Here is a 14,037-nt window from a genome sequence, read left to right as displayed (position 1 = left end):
CTCTCTCCCTCCCCTCTCTCCCCCTCTCCCATTCTCTCTCTCTCTCTCTACATTAGTCCAACCGAAGTGTCTGTCGGAATTTCGTGAATATTTCCGTTGTTAGGCTAATAGATTAACCAAAATCTAATATTAACAATCTTAGAAAAATGCTATCTGTATCTTTATAGTCTGTGTAACCGCCCTTCGGCATAACACACCAGCTCAATAACTCACAACAGTTGATACGATCAAAGGAAGTCTTGTTTTTTCAGTCTGTTGACTCAATAAAACCTACTGTAAGCACCTGTCTTCAGGAATTATTTTATTGAAAATTTCATTACATTCCCGCTCTCAATTATTTTCAGTTATGTGTAACGCACATCTAGTGTATAAATATCATACATTTATGATTTGAAAAATTATGAAAACACTGCACAACATAAGGATTTATGATACCTGTGAGAGGGCCTAAAACATCGATAAGTATATAGAAATTGTAGTGGCCATTTTTTTTGTGTACGTGTACATTACTTTATGTCCATGTAAGCTGGAATGTAAATACAGTGAGGTGTAGGGTAGGGTAAGGTAAGGTAACTTACTTGGTCAGATTGTTCGCAGACACTGGAGATTCTAGAACTGCCCGACTTCCAAACGTCATCTTCCCAACTCACGGCCGACATGTCAGGTTTTAGGTAACGTAACGTCGTCCCTACGGTACGGTCGGTAGCGGGAGGTTGATTTTGTGGTAGACGGAAAAAGGGGCGTTTTCTGGCGGGTAGGGTTTACACAGTCAGTCTGCTGGCTGAACAGGTGTACAGCCGACCTTTGTCCTCCAATTTAATATGTGAGCAACTCAGTCATGCGTGACGTCATGGGGTCATCGGGAGCCACCATTGTTCTTTGATGAGAGTTAAAGGCCGTATTTATAAATATATAAAGCTTTGGTCACAACCCGCCGTACGTGTTTTTTGTCCGTACGTTTTTTGGGAGGCCACGTCTGCTACGTTGTTTTTTTTTTCTGAAACGTGGGGAAGGAGTGGTGTCGACGCACGTCACTCGCACGGTTGCGCAAGGTGTAAGAGTGTGGTCTGCACGCCACGTCTGGCCGAGAGTGTGCATTGTACGTTTCGCAACTGGTAAGTGAGTTGTCCATTTGTCTGTCTCTTTGTTTGTTTGTTTGTTTGTTTGTTTGTGAACAGCATACCTCAAGAAGGTATGGATCGAATCTAGTTAAGAATCTGTCTGTTTCACACGTTACAGGAACTAATGATATATGTGGTAGTTGTTTCACGCAATAGTATGACCAACTATGTGCAAATACATTTATCACAAAAACAGCAATTTGATAATCAAAGAAATCCATACCTTCTTGACTTTTCTTGCTAAACATACAATCATACATATACACATACAGTGTAAACATTTACACACATACAAACTCTAAGGAAAACATAAACTTCTTTGAGGCATTAAATGACACGCTGTTGTTTCCGTCCATTCTTCAGTGTTATTTCTGCTACAAGGACAACTCCTGCCGTCTGTACCCGGCCTCGGCGGTTTTACCCACGGCAGAGTGTCCGCTGGCTCAGGTTCGGTGGGGAGTCACCTGTAATGGTAGGTACCACCATGCGGATGTTTATAGAACTGCACCAATAATACCGTGTACCAGAAAGGCAGTTTATCCTGATCATGTTGTAGGAATAGCCACCACTAGGCCTTCCTAAGGGGGTTATGATTGGCAAATGAACTCCACTACTTGGCTAAATTGTTTTTGAACCCGCGTTGTTATAATCTAGTAGGGACTATCGTAGGAACGCGTTGATTTGGGTCTGACTGTCATGCGTATGTATTTGATGTTCGCTTTCCTATATCCTGACAACGGTTGTATTTGGTGCGGCTGTAATATTAGTAATAGATGTTTGTACACTTTGAAAATTACTCCATCTCCCTCTTTCCAGTCAGTTTTGAGGTCCATAGTTGGCGGGGTTCTCGTGCTGCTGCTGTTGTTGCTGCCGCTGTGGCGGCGGGTCAGTGTTAATTTACGAACCTTTGCAGACTTCTTTTTACTACTCTCTTAACATCCGAACTTGAACATTAACAGAAAAGTGGGATCTTTCATCTTCCTATGTCTTTAAAATAAAAGAGAAGTTAAATCCAGTGTATAGACTTAAGAGTTACGATAATTTTTATTTATATCTAGTTTCTAGTTCTGTATTACCTTCTTGTACTTGTATCAAATGCTCCTTTTGTATTTCGACACCTTCGCTTCTTGTATTGCACGTATTTTTGCCCTGGAGTATGGCTGATTCAACTTACTTTGTAAGGAAATGACCAGAAATTTTATCTCTTGTATCGTCCTTACATTACATAATGCAGCTTTAACTAGAAAGGCCGACATTTGCTTTGGAGCAAATACAGCAATGGCTTCACCACATTTTACGACATGGCAGGGAAAGAATGAGAAACACAAGGGAAAACAATGCTTTATATTGATATAACTATAGTATGAAGTAACATACAACTAAGACTACAACAGTTGGATAGCTATTCCCTACATTATTGGTTAGGATTTTTAATTGCATAATGCAAACTGTTGATTTTCAAGAAAAAAAGAAGTGTTCATGCCCCGCATTCCAATGCTGGAGCAGGAAAGCTTGAAATACCTACCAAAACACTTGAATACAGACATACTGTCAGTATGGAATGGATCTGAGCAGGTATTAATTAAGTTAAGCCTGTTAAATTCCAACAGCCAATCAGCAAGGAGAATAGAGGAAAGCTGCATGCCTATTGGTTGATGCCCTGCATTCCATTGTGATGACTCATGCCCAAATGTGGTAACACTGCACACTAACTCAGTAATACATTTGCTATAACACAGCCAAAAAACTCAAATAAAACCATTCTAAAAGCCTGTATCACAAAAATTTAAAAAACGCCTAGGGGTATTTGCCCACTGTACCTCCATACCAAATTTCAGGACCTTAGGCCCTAAAATGAAGAAGCTGAATCCATTTAAAAAATGGCAGGAGAAGAAGGAGAAGAAGGAGGAGAAGAAACATCAGAAAAAGCAATATGGGTTCACCACCACTTCGTGGTGTGGTGAACCCATAATAAAACTTACCATATTGCAGTGGTGGTGGTCGCCGTACTTGGAGGGATTTTAAATGGGCCCGGGACAACCGCAGTAACCAGATGAACCCCAACAACTGGCGCTTCTGGAAGACCCGCGGTTAAGCGACGGACACGACCCACCGTACGTGCTTTTTGTCCGTACGTTTTTGGGAGGCTACGTCTGCTACGTTTTTTCTGAAAACGTGGGGAAGGAGTGGCATCAACGCACGTCACTCGCACGTCACTCGCACGGTTTCGCAAGGTGTAAGAGTGTGGTCTGCACGCCACGCCTGGCCGTGAATGGTTGCGTGCAACTCTGTGCGATTGCAACTTTACCGTAAGGAGGCCGTGCTCACACGTGCTTCTTCCGTACGTACGCGCGTCGCACGTAATCGCACGCACGGGTGGTGAATCCGCAGACCGCACGCAGAAAAAGTTTTACATGCACTTAAAGTTCTACGGCGTGTCTGCGTGCTCCCAAATCTGTAGGATCCCGTACGGAGGCGGTACTCACCACGCACGGATGCCCTACGTTTGCCCACGTTTTTGCACGTAGACAGCACGCAGAAACACGTACGGCGGGTTGTGACCAAGGCTTAAGTAGTAGAAAGGCACAGCCGGACCCCTCGGAACGACAGACTGTGTATGCCGTGTGACTCCAACCGGCAGAAGATTAGATTCATTTTGTATTAGACTATAAGCTATACAGGGACATACGTAAGTCTTTTATAGATGCCCTGAATTTAGACACACGATGTAAACAGTTAGTAAAAGATGATCTGTTTGTATATATAATGACTTTCCCTAACAATACTGCACAACAAAAACTCTGTGAGTTCGTATATACCTGTTTTAAGAAGAGAGAAGAAACACGTAAACTATATAATCAATGTTATAAGCCTTGTGATGTTCATCCATCTGTATGTAATAAATGTAGTGTATGAGGGTTTATCCAAAAGTTCTCGGCCTTTCCCAAAAAAATGCCATGGCAGAAAAATCTTTCTTACACTTTTTTTCAACATAGTCCCCTCTAACACACTACTAGTAAATGCACTGTCTTGTATTTTACACCCACAGATTCAGTTATTTACGTTCCTTAGTGTCCCCTCCTTCAGTTACCCTTGTTTCTATTTGTACGGGTCACCTGTTTCGCAACTAACACATAAGAAGAACTTTATTGCACGACGATTGCACATGGTACAATGTAAGGCAAACTACATAAAGAGAGTAACGAACAATGAAATGTGTTGAAGAAAACCTAATGTCGTATAAAACCTAACAAATCTATATCATAATTATTCAAATAATAAGGGATAGTACAAGTCTTTGATCGAGTGTTACAATCGAGTGGGCTAATCACAAGTTTCGGAATTATTTTCTAATAACAAAGCATTCCTTTATATATCTACCTATTTTTGCGTTGTGGGGACCATTACATGTGCAGCTGCTAGTAATCGATGCAAATCAGGCTAAGCAGTACATAAGATGATGATGATGACCTTCAATGCACTTGGTCTAGCGATGTTCCAGTTTTCCTTTCCCTTGTGGAAGAAGATTGCGTCCGGAGTTCTTGAAAAGGTCTCAACCGCATCAATGACGCCATCATCACCATCAAAACGTTGACCACGTAAGTAGAACTTCAGTTTAGGAAGCAGGTAGAAGTGCGACGGTGCTAGGTCAGGTGAATAGGAAGGGTGGGGTATTAGTATATGCAGCTATACCCCAGAATGGGAGTTTCACCTCTTTCTTCTAGCTGAGGCCGAGAACTTTTGTATTAACCCCCGTAGCACCTCTATAGAATCTTAGTGTCTATACGACTCATGTGAAATAACATGCACTGCGCTTAGCCCCTCAAGGGCATAAAATTAAGGGTGGTTATATATGTAACTGACAAGGCTTTATCACACCATATTCACCGAGAAAGGGCGGGCCATTAACGCTATTATCATATAGCCTATCAAAACTTACACAGTAAAGAGTGACATTCCTGTATAACACATACAAACTTAAATAGAAAATTGTGTTCCATCTGGAGTCACCTGAGGTCACTGGGGAAGGGTGTGTTCTATCTGGGTCAAAGGCAGGGAACAGGTGTTCTTATGGGAGTCACCTGAGGTCATTGGAACATAAGTTATTTTTGGATTTTTTAGAACAGAATCGTGTTCCATTTGGCTCACCTGAGGTCATATGCGGATGATTATTGGGTTGTTTAATGTATGGATTGGGATTGATAATGACTCGGTTTTGACTCTATTTGTGACATGCGGTGTCATAAGGAATGTAGAATGGAGCCTTCTGATTGGTCAACGTCACCCGGCTATATGATAATGTGCAAATAAAGATCATTGCCATTGTCAAACATTAGCATTGTCAAATATTTATTTTGAATCAGCAGGAATCAAGCTGAACCAGGCAGAATGGAGAATTGGTAAAACTATATTTTGTATTGCTACCATTTGCCAATAAGAAATCGCAGAGTTTTCGGCATTAATTATGAAAATTAGGTCATTATTTGCATAGTTGGTATCTTTTGGTGTTCCACCTGACAAAGATTACATACATTGCTTGTATAAAAGTACTATTGAGGACTGTGGACAAACCGACTGAGGACTCACTATGAGCTCGTTTGCTTTTTTACAGACTTAGAAATACCGTGACGTCCAAAGAAATTGAAGAATTACGCAACATATATTATCATGCACCATCATATGTAATGTAGCCAGCTGCGAATGTGGTGTGTAACGCTGAAGGTCGGTTATATCTACTCTTCAAGCAGAGGTTTGGGTTTGGGTCTATTTTTAGGAGTGTTTTTAGGCTTTTTTTATCGGGGTTTCTCTTTTGCACTGGAATTTTTTTCTCACCCAACCCAAAACACGCAAAAAATAACCCCAAACCCAAACCTCTGCTTGGAGAGTAGGTTATATCGGCTTTACAGATACAGGTACATATATTGCATGCTCAAGTTTCCCTTTATATATTTCTCAAATAATAATGAATAAAAGAGTCCTGTTTATATTTACGTCACCCTTGCAAGCAAGGTACAACTTCCTAGTACGTTAAAACATATTTTGTACATTACAACAAAATCCACCACGTACAGGATTATGTATATTCTCCGAACATGCGAGCCCTATCTTGATTTCAGGGAGGGATGTATAAGTACGCGTAGTTTTATCAGCTCTATCTGGCCTGTGTGACAGGCTGTTACTAGCCAGTATTTCCAGGCCTACACAGACCAGCTTCCCAATCCCAGCCTCAGGGCCAACATACCCCAAAGGTTATACCACATCCCCCAATTGTAGCACAGAGCCCTCACGCTGACTAACTCTAAGCCTAGCATGCTAGGCCATGGATCTGGCAGCCGGTGACACCTTATCCTTTATAAACAGTGACCCTGAGTTGAACAGAAGTTCAAAGTTCACCTGTAACGGTTTCTCACCTGAAGCGTACAGGTGTCATGGCGGAGGCCGTAGTCAGCCAGATTTCGGGCGACTTTCTGGAGTGTACGATCTGCCTGGAACCCTACAAGGACCCCAAGATCCTGCCGTGTCTTCACACCTTCTGTAAGGACTGTCTGGAGAAGTTTGTAGCGAAACAAAGTGAGGCGAAGGACAAGTTTCCGTGTCCAACATGTCGGATCGAAACTGTACTTCCGGAGGGCGGTGTCGCCGGGCTCAAAAACAACTTCTTTGTCCTGAGCTTGAGGGACACCGTTGACGCTCACAAGAGTTTGGTTAGTAAGGAGGATGACAATGTGCCTTGTGATGTCTGTGAAGAAGTGGCTAACCACGGCTGTGTTGTGTGTGAAGAGTTCTTGTGTGACGATTGTGCTCGAGTCCACCGCCGCGCCAAACGTACACGAAGCCATGAAGTCATCGGCGTGGCAGAATTTAAAGAGCAGTTGATCACAAAAACACCTTCAGTCAAATCGACATCACTGCCGATGTGCCCCAAACATGAAGACGAGAAGCTGAAGTTCTACTGTGAGACGTGTCAGAGCCCCATCTGCCGAGACTGTACGGTACTGCACCACAAGGAGCACAAGTACTGTTTGCTGGCAGACGTTGTGAATGACGTCAGGGCAAAGATCAAAGGCAAACTGGCAACTTCCAGGCCGAAAATTGAGGAATACCGAGACGCTGCAAGGGCCGTAGCTGAGGAGCAAGCAGAACTGGACACCAGGAGTAAGAAAGCCGCAGACGACATCGATGCAGCTGCGGAGGAAGAGATCAAGTACTACACTGGCCTTGTCAGACGCGAACAGACTGAACTGAAAGAAAAGTTAGCGGCCGTCACAGCAGCCCGTTTCAAGCAGCTCTCTGCTACAGCAGACAGTGTTGAGAGCACCTTAGGCTGTCTGTCCAGCACAGTGGACTTCTCACAGAAAGTCGTGGAGCATGGCAGTGACTTTGACGTCATGAACGTGTACTCTGACGTCACGGCAAGGCTCGAGTCTCTGCTGAAAGGTCCAACCCCGGACATTCCTGACGACATCAGTTACGTCAGGTTTGAGCCTAGGACGGAAAGGAAAGAAACAGAAATCATCTTTGGAGACATTTTCGGTACGTTGTTATTATTGCATGTATCTTAGGTATAACCAAGTGAAAAGAAAGTCTTAGGATTATTATATATTCTTGAGATGTGAAGTTACATGTACTTGAATATGATCTGTCATTTACGAAATTATCTTAATTCATATAATGTTAGTTCCTTTTTAATAAAACTTGTATTTTTGTTCTATTGTATTGAATATGATCACCTTTATCCTTTATTGAACCTCAAGATGCAAGCGAAGAAAAATGCATTCATGAATTTCACACTTCCCATAATGCCTAGTAAAGATCACGGATATGACGTATGACCACCCCTCCCCCTTCCTCGAAGTAATATTTCCAACAAGTTCTATCTACAAACTGGTCAACTATATTGTTTTGAATTATTTGTCTAGTATAAAGCGCATGCCATAATTGCATTTTATTGGAATTAGAAAAAATGACCAAAAGAGCAGGCCAAAAGAGCAGGCCAAAAAAATGGCTTGAGCTGTAATATACTGGTTAAATAAATAAATTGAAGTTAAGTTGAATTGACGTACCTTCTATCGTTTTACCTTCTACCGAAGACTCCCCTACTCGCACGGTCGCAGTACGTATGTCCGCTTCTTACGTCATATCCCATCCATATCCGTGTTCTTTACTAGGCATTATGGAAAGTGTGAAATTCATGAATAAGGTGACTGACATGTCGCCTGTAAAAATGATGGCATGAGCTTTTTTACGTTGGACAGCATAAATAAATGTTGAATATTCTCATTAACACTACAAGACTCCTGTCCATTCAGATTCCTCCTATACGTTTGGACCTGCCAAGTTGACCACCCTGGGCGCCAGCGGCCGTCTGGGTCCCACTACCCTGGGTACCCACTACAGGGGACAGGACCATGGACACCTGGTGACGCTACATGACGGGATACAACACTTCACTGTACCGGAGACGGGAACGTACAAGATAGAGGCAGCGGGTAGGGATACACACCATGCTGTGCCATTAAAAATGCCAGAAAATAACTATTAACTATAAAGGCCGACATTTGCTCAAGGGGATCTTATCCATGGCCAAGGATCTCCCATACCGAATTTCAGGTCATTCGGATTTAATATTAAGGCACAGGAGCCAAAAATGTGCGTTTTTGTCCGAAAATAACCGAAAAGCCCTATTTTTCACAATTTCAATGTAGAGTATGCCAAAATCTTGTACGAGGTTTTGTAGACATATAGACCAAGGTATTCCCATACCAAATTTCAGGTCATTTGGTTTTAGTACCAGGGCTCCAGATCCCGAAATGTATATTTCTTGCTTGAAAATGGCCAAAAAAAAAAAGAACTGAAGGCCTGTTTAAAAAAAAAAATCCCTGGGGGTATTTGGCTACTCTACCTTCATGCCCAGTTTGATGTCAGTGAGCCCAAAAATGAAGAAATTGAATCCACTTAACGAAATGGCAGGTAGAGGAGAAGGAGAAACATGGAAGAAAACAATACATTTCTCCCATACTATAGTATGGGTAAAGTGTAAATGTTTGAGGTAGAGTCTTAATATTACAAAGAAAATTGTAATAAGTCTGGCTATAACTTGATGGCCGACTTGTTTTTTTTTCACCTGTGTGCTGAAAGTGCCTGACATGTTTGACTGACAGGTGCTGCTGCAGGGTGGGGTATGGACAACCCGAAGTCCGCCCGAGGACGGGGCGCCGTACTGAGGGGAACATTTCACCTCAAACAAGGTGTGAATTTCAACTTTAGTACATGTTTTTTTTTCACCTCAATGGCATTACCACCTGAATGGCATTACTCACCTGGGTTACGGGTTACAAGTAGAACTGTAACAGCAACTCTTCTCCCTGAGTCAGAAACATCAAGATTGAGACCAGGCCAATTTCTCACAAGTAGTGAGGACTAACTGACCCAATAGGAGAAGCAGGGGTTACGAGGCTGGTCGGGAAAATTCCCTACAGCATTTTAGGATTAGACCATAATGGTTTGTTCCACTTCCGCTCACGTGGGTTCTTTAACGTGCTTGAGGTGTGTCTCTTCTCAAACACGGGACCTCCATTTTAACGTCCCATCCGATAAGACGCCCCTAACCGAAGCTAGGTACTCATTTTCACCTGAGTGAAGTGAGGAAATTAATGTAGTGTAAAGTACCTCCTCAAGGGTACAACGACGGAGCGCATGTTCGGACTTGTTCGGGGACGACCCGGAATCGAACCCGGGTCTCCCCGTTTCATAGTCCAGTGATGTACCACTACACCACACCACACGACGCCACACCACATGTACTAGTGTTAACTCCTGGTCTGTTCATGTGAGGCTGTGCAGCAGTAAACACTGTGTCTTATTTCACCACCGAGGTGTCAAGTCAATTGTAGCACGGAGTATCATAACGTTGACACGAAAAGGGAAAATTGCATTGACTCATGATCTGTTTTTTGTTCTAGATCTAAGTAAAAGTAACAGAAAGAAGAAATATTTCACATTAATTTTTCTATTACAAGAGAGAGTAAGAAGTACAATAAACTATGAATGTAAAATCTGATGATGTTTCTGTTTTAAATCTTTTAAAATTTTTTTCAGGTAAAACACTGAAGATCCTGGTTGGACAAGAAGGTGCTCAGAGCAAGTGGGGTCAGAGTGTGGGAGGAGGGGGCGGTACGTTTGTCACCAGGGAAGACAACACGCCACTCATTATCGCCGGGGGTGGGGGAGGGGCAGGGTTTGGACTACAGACTCGTAACCCCCTGTGTGACGGGACTGTGTCCACTACTGGTAACAAGAGTTATGGAAAAACTGGTTGTAGTGGAGGATCTAACGGACAGGGGGCGACAGAATGGACGGGTGACTACATGGGTGGGGGAGGGGGAGGGCTGCTGACGGATGGAGGGAGTTCTAAACATTTTGGAGGCGACAGTTGTGTAAGGGGTGGGGAAGGTGGGAAGGCGTTTGTGAATGGCGGGGTTGGAGGGCGTGGAGAATGTAATAATGCTGATGGTGGGTTTGGTGGAGGAGGAGGGAGTAATGGAGGTGGTTTTGGAGGAGGTGGGGGAGGGGGGTACTCAGGGGGAGGCAGGGGAGAGGGTTGTAACCCAAATGGCGGAGGAGGAGGCGGTTCGTTTAACTCCGGTACTGACATGGGGTGGGATGGGGCAAACGACGGACCCGGGTATGTGGTGATCACCAGACAGGTGTTGACATTCTAGTATATCACTTGTCACCATCCTGAGAGGAGAAAAATCTATATGATATCATATCACATGTAGTTATCCATCGATAAGCTTTATCCATCTAAGGTTATCCATCTTTAGTAGTAAGGTTATCCATATTTAGTAGTAAGGTTATCCATCTTTAGTAGTAAGGTTATTCATCTTTAGTAGTAAGGTTATCCATCTTTAGTAGTAAGGTTATCCATCTTTAGTAGTAAGACAGGTAGACAGTGAGAACAATATTTATATCAAGTTGTAGAATATGCAAGTGAAAAGCCCTGAGTATTCCCATTATAATGGTAACAACCAGACATGCAAAACAAAAAACAAACAACAGTGTATACAAATATAGTTTGGAGAAGGTGTTTTTGACTGCCCTGCATATTTCATTCTGTTTGCTATTGGAACACAGCAACTAAGCAAATATACTTAAGGATTGATGAAAATTTGTCTTCCTTTTTTGACTTGAAGTTGTACAATATCCGAGTTACAATGAACCAGTAAATACTGTACATAGCATCTGTCTTCTCTGTCACGACCAGTGGAAGAGTAGCTCTTCAATGCCACCCAACATGCACGTTGTTCATTGTGCTTGTCGAAAAGAGCTAGGGGAATTTCACAGGTATAATGAACCTGTAAATACTGTAAATAGCAACTGTCTTCTGTGTCATGACCACTATAAGAGTAGGGAAATGTATCTACGATTCGGTCCCAAACGTACGGGAGTTGGGACCGCATTGTAGATACATTCATTTCTGGACTTATCTGCTTTAAAAATTTCCCCATAACCCCCCCCCCCCCTGCTGTTCCAGAACAAGCTGCTAGGGGGACAAACCCACAGCACTTATTTCTGACAAGAAAAGCTATCTGTCATTAAAAATCCATTGCAAGACCATAGCATGTTCAGGACAAAAGATACAAAAAACTTTTGATGCAGTACCAAGGTCATCCACCGGGAGGCCCATATTTGACCTTGACCTTTGCCTTCCTACAACCTACCAACATACTTAATATCATCACAATCCATAAAGGCGTTCTGAAGTTATGTTGACTACAAATGTGCGGAAACATTAGCAAACAAACAAACACACACACACACAGAAACACACACACACACACACACACACACAGACAAACACACACACCCACACACACAAAATCAATGCGCGCTATGATTTTGAGTGCTATGAAAGAATTCTGTGACTTCAATATCCATTGAAAAGTAGTTTAATTGTTTCCACAAACACCCTACCATGGCCCTAATTGTTAGAATACTTACTTAATTTTAATTGTTAGAATGAGATGTTAAAATATGCAGCTTTCTTGGGCGTATTATGTCATGGCAGAAAACACGTTAAATTCGGTTTGAATCAAAATAGAAACATACATGTAGTCTGAATAACGGCATGACTAGTACTAGGGACATCCTTTTGACTGGAGGCCTGCAGAGAAAGTAGACTTGACAATACAATATTGATATCGACATATTATAAGAATATAGACTTGGACAATACAATAATGACAAATTATATAGACTTGGACAATAGAATATTGACGTATGACTAAAAACACCTGACAGAAAAAGGATTCTGATCACTAAGCTATCAGAGCGAGAAACTTGCATATTAGTTTGTGCAAAATTCTTCCAACTCGATGGTCATATACTGCTATCTAAAATGCCTGCAATTAAGCGTCGCTGAAAGGAACGTTATCGGTTAGAATTCTTCTTCTTCGTCATCGTCTTCATCTACGGAGTCGGTTCCGACCTCTTCATAGTCCTTCTCCAGCGCGGCCAGGTCTTCTCGTGCCTCCGAGAACTCCCCCTCCTCCATCCCCTCTCCCACGTACCTGCAACGGCGGCATTTTTAAATAGCATGACACGAAGTGTAACAGTGGGGGTTTATAGGTGCTACCAACTGATCCAGCCGATGGGTCTAGATCTTTTAGCCGAATCGTTAGAGCATCTGGGTTGTGGACTGGTACCTAGGTTTGGCGTGGGTTCGATCCCTGGCCCGGGACCAGGGGTGTTTTTCTGTTTTTACTCTCCTAATTCTTACAGTGGTTCGAATTTCCACACCGAGAATCGAACCCGGGCTTTGGCGGTGAGAGCGACAAATCCTTACCACTAGACTATATGGGACCTCATCAGGAGGACATTGCCAAGGACAATGTGTCGCACACTTAAGTTACAATTACAACGCCACATGCACATAAAACAACAAAAATCAGAGGTGTGTCCAGTATACAGTGTGTCACCCTCCCGTTACCTAATGTAATTGACAGATACCTAATTACAATATGTATACATGAGTGAGGAAATGTAATACTTGACCTTTATATCTATTTAACGAACAAAGATATCATTCAAATAGAGCTAGAAGCGCTTGGTGCCTTCAATAACATATATTTGTGTTGATTGTAAAATTTAAACATTTTCATCATAATGTATTAATAGAAAGGCAGCATCAGTAATAAGACAAACGGTCAAAAGACAAATATTTACCTAATCAGAAATGTGAAATTCCTATCTTATCACGATGAAATTATCTCACAATCTCAAGATTGCGGGAGTAACAGGTCATTTTGTGTAATATAGCTAGCTGCAGCCGCGCCGCGTGCCTGCGAAGCTGGTGTGTTACGCAGAATCGCGGCTATATAGTAGCCCTCATAGCATGCCAAAAAACTGGTGGTTTGGGGGTCTTCAGGGTCTTTTATGTGCTATTTTTTATTGCATATAAACAACAAAGCCGGCCTGGTTGAATTACCCCCGTTTTTTTATAACTGGGCTGATCAGAAAACAGCCGAAGACCACCAAACCCCCAGTTCTATAAGCCTGCTACGAAGGCTAGCTATATAGGTTATACAGATTGTATAAAGGTAAGATGTAGATTACCAGTGCACGAAGGCGCGCTTGGCGTACATCAGGTCGAACTTGTGGTCCAGCTGGGCCCAGGCCTCGGCGATGGCGGTGGTGTTACTCAACATGCACACGGCACGCTGAACCTTAGCCAGGTCACCGCCGGGCACCACGGTGGGAGGCTGGTAGTTTATCCCAACCTACAGGAGATACAAGAGGACTTGCAACCTTACTGCATCTTACAGGCGACAAGTGGACGGATTTTGGAAACACACAGTAAGAGAGAGAGATAGGAGGGAGGGAGGAGGGAGAGAGGTAGGGAAGGAGAGAGAGG

The 14,037-nt window shown here is 42.8% G+C and overlaps 2 protein-coding genes and 1 pseudogene across 2 annotated transcripts in view; 1 reads left to right on the top strand and 2 right to left on the bottom strand.

The window, feature by feature from the left end:
- Positions 1-659, bottom strand: part of LOC109468300 — a 15,356-nt pseudogene extending 14,697 nt beyond the window's left edge.
- Positions 660-6,542: 5,883 nt separating this feature from the next.
- LOC109468299 (keratin, type I cytoskeletal 9-like) lies at positions 6,543-10,843 on the top strand. Its single transcript, XM_019766553.1, has 4 exons — positions 6,543-7,655; positions 8,432-8,611; positions 9,284-9,370; positions 10,221-10,843. The coding sequence occupies exons 1-4, from the start codon at positions 6,551-6,553 to the stop codon at positions 10,841-10,843; spliced, it is 1,995 nt and encodes a 664-aa protein (XP_019622112.1). The 5' UTR covers positions 6,543-6,550.
- Positions 10,844-12,271: 1,428 nt separating this feature from the next.
- The window catches only part of LOC109468313 (tubulin alpha-1C chain-like), a 5,092-nt gene continuing 3,326 nt past the window's right edge, over positions 12,272-14,037 (bottom strand). The window contains exons 5-6 of the mRNA XM_019766562.1: positions 13,740-13,903; positions 12,272-12,694 (exon numbers count right to left, since the gene is read on the bottom strand). Coding sequence (XP_019622121.1) covers positions 12,562-12,694; positions 13,740-13,903 — 297 coding nt within the window. The 3' untranslated portion in view covers positions 12,272-12,561. The remainder of the gene's footprint in view (positions 12,695-13,739; positions 13,904-14,037) is intronic.

Source organism: Branchiostoma belcheri, unplaced genomic scaffold (genome assembly GCF_001625305.1).
Source record: "Branchiostoma belcheri isolate BF01 breed outbred unplaced genomic scaffold, Haploidv18h27 scaffold199, whole genome shotgun sequence".
NCBI lineage: Eukaryota > Metazoa > Chordata > Leptocardii > Amphioxiformes > Branchiostomatidae > Branchiostoma > Branchiostoma belcheri.
Note: the sequence above shows the minus strand (reverse complement) of the source record. Positions and strands in the feature narration are given on the sequence as shown.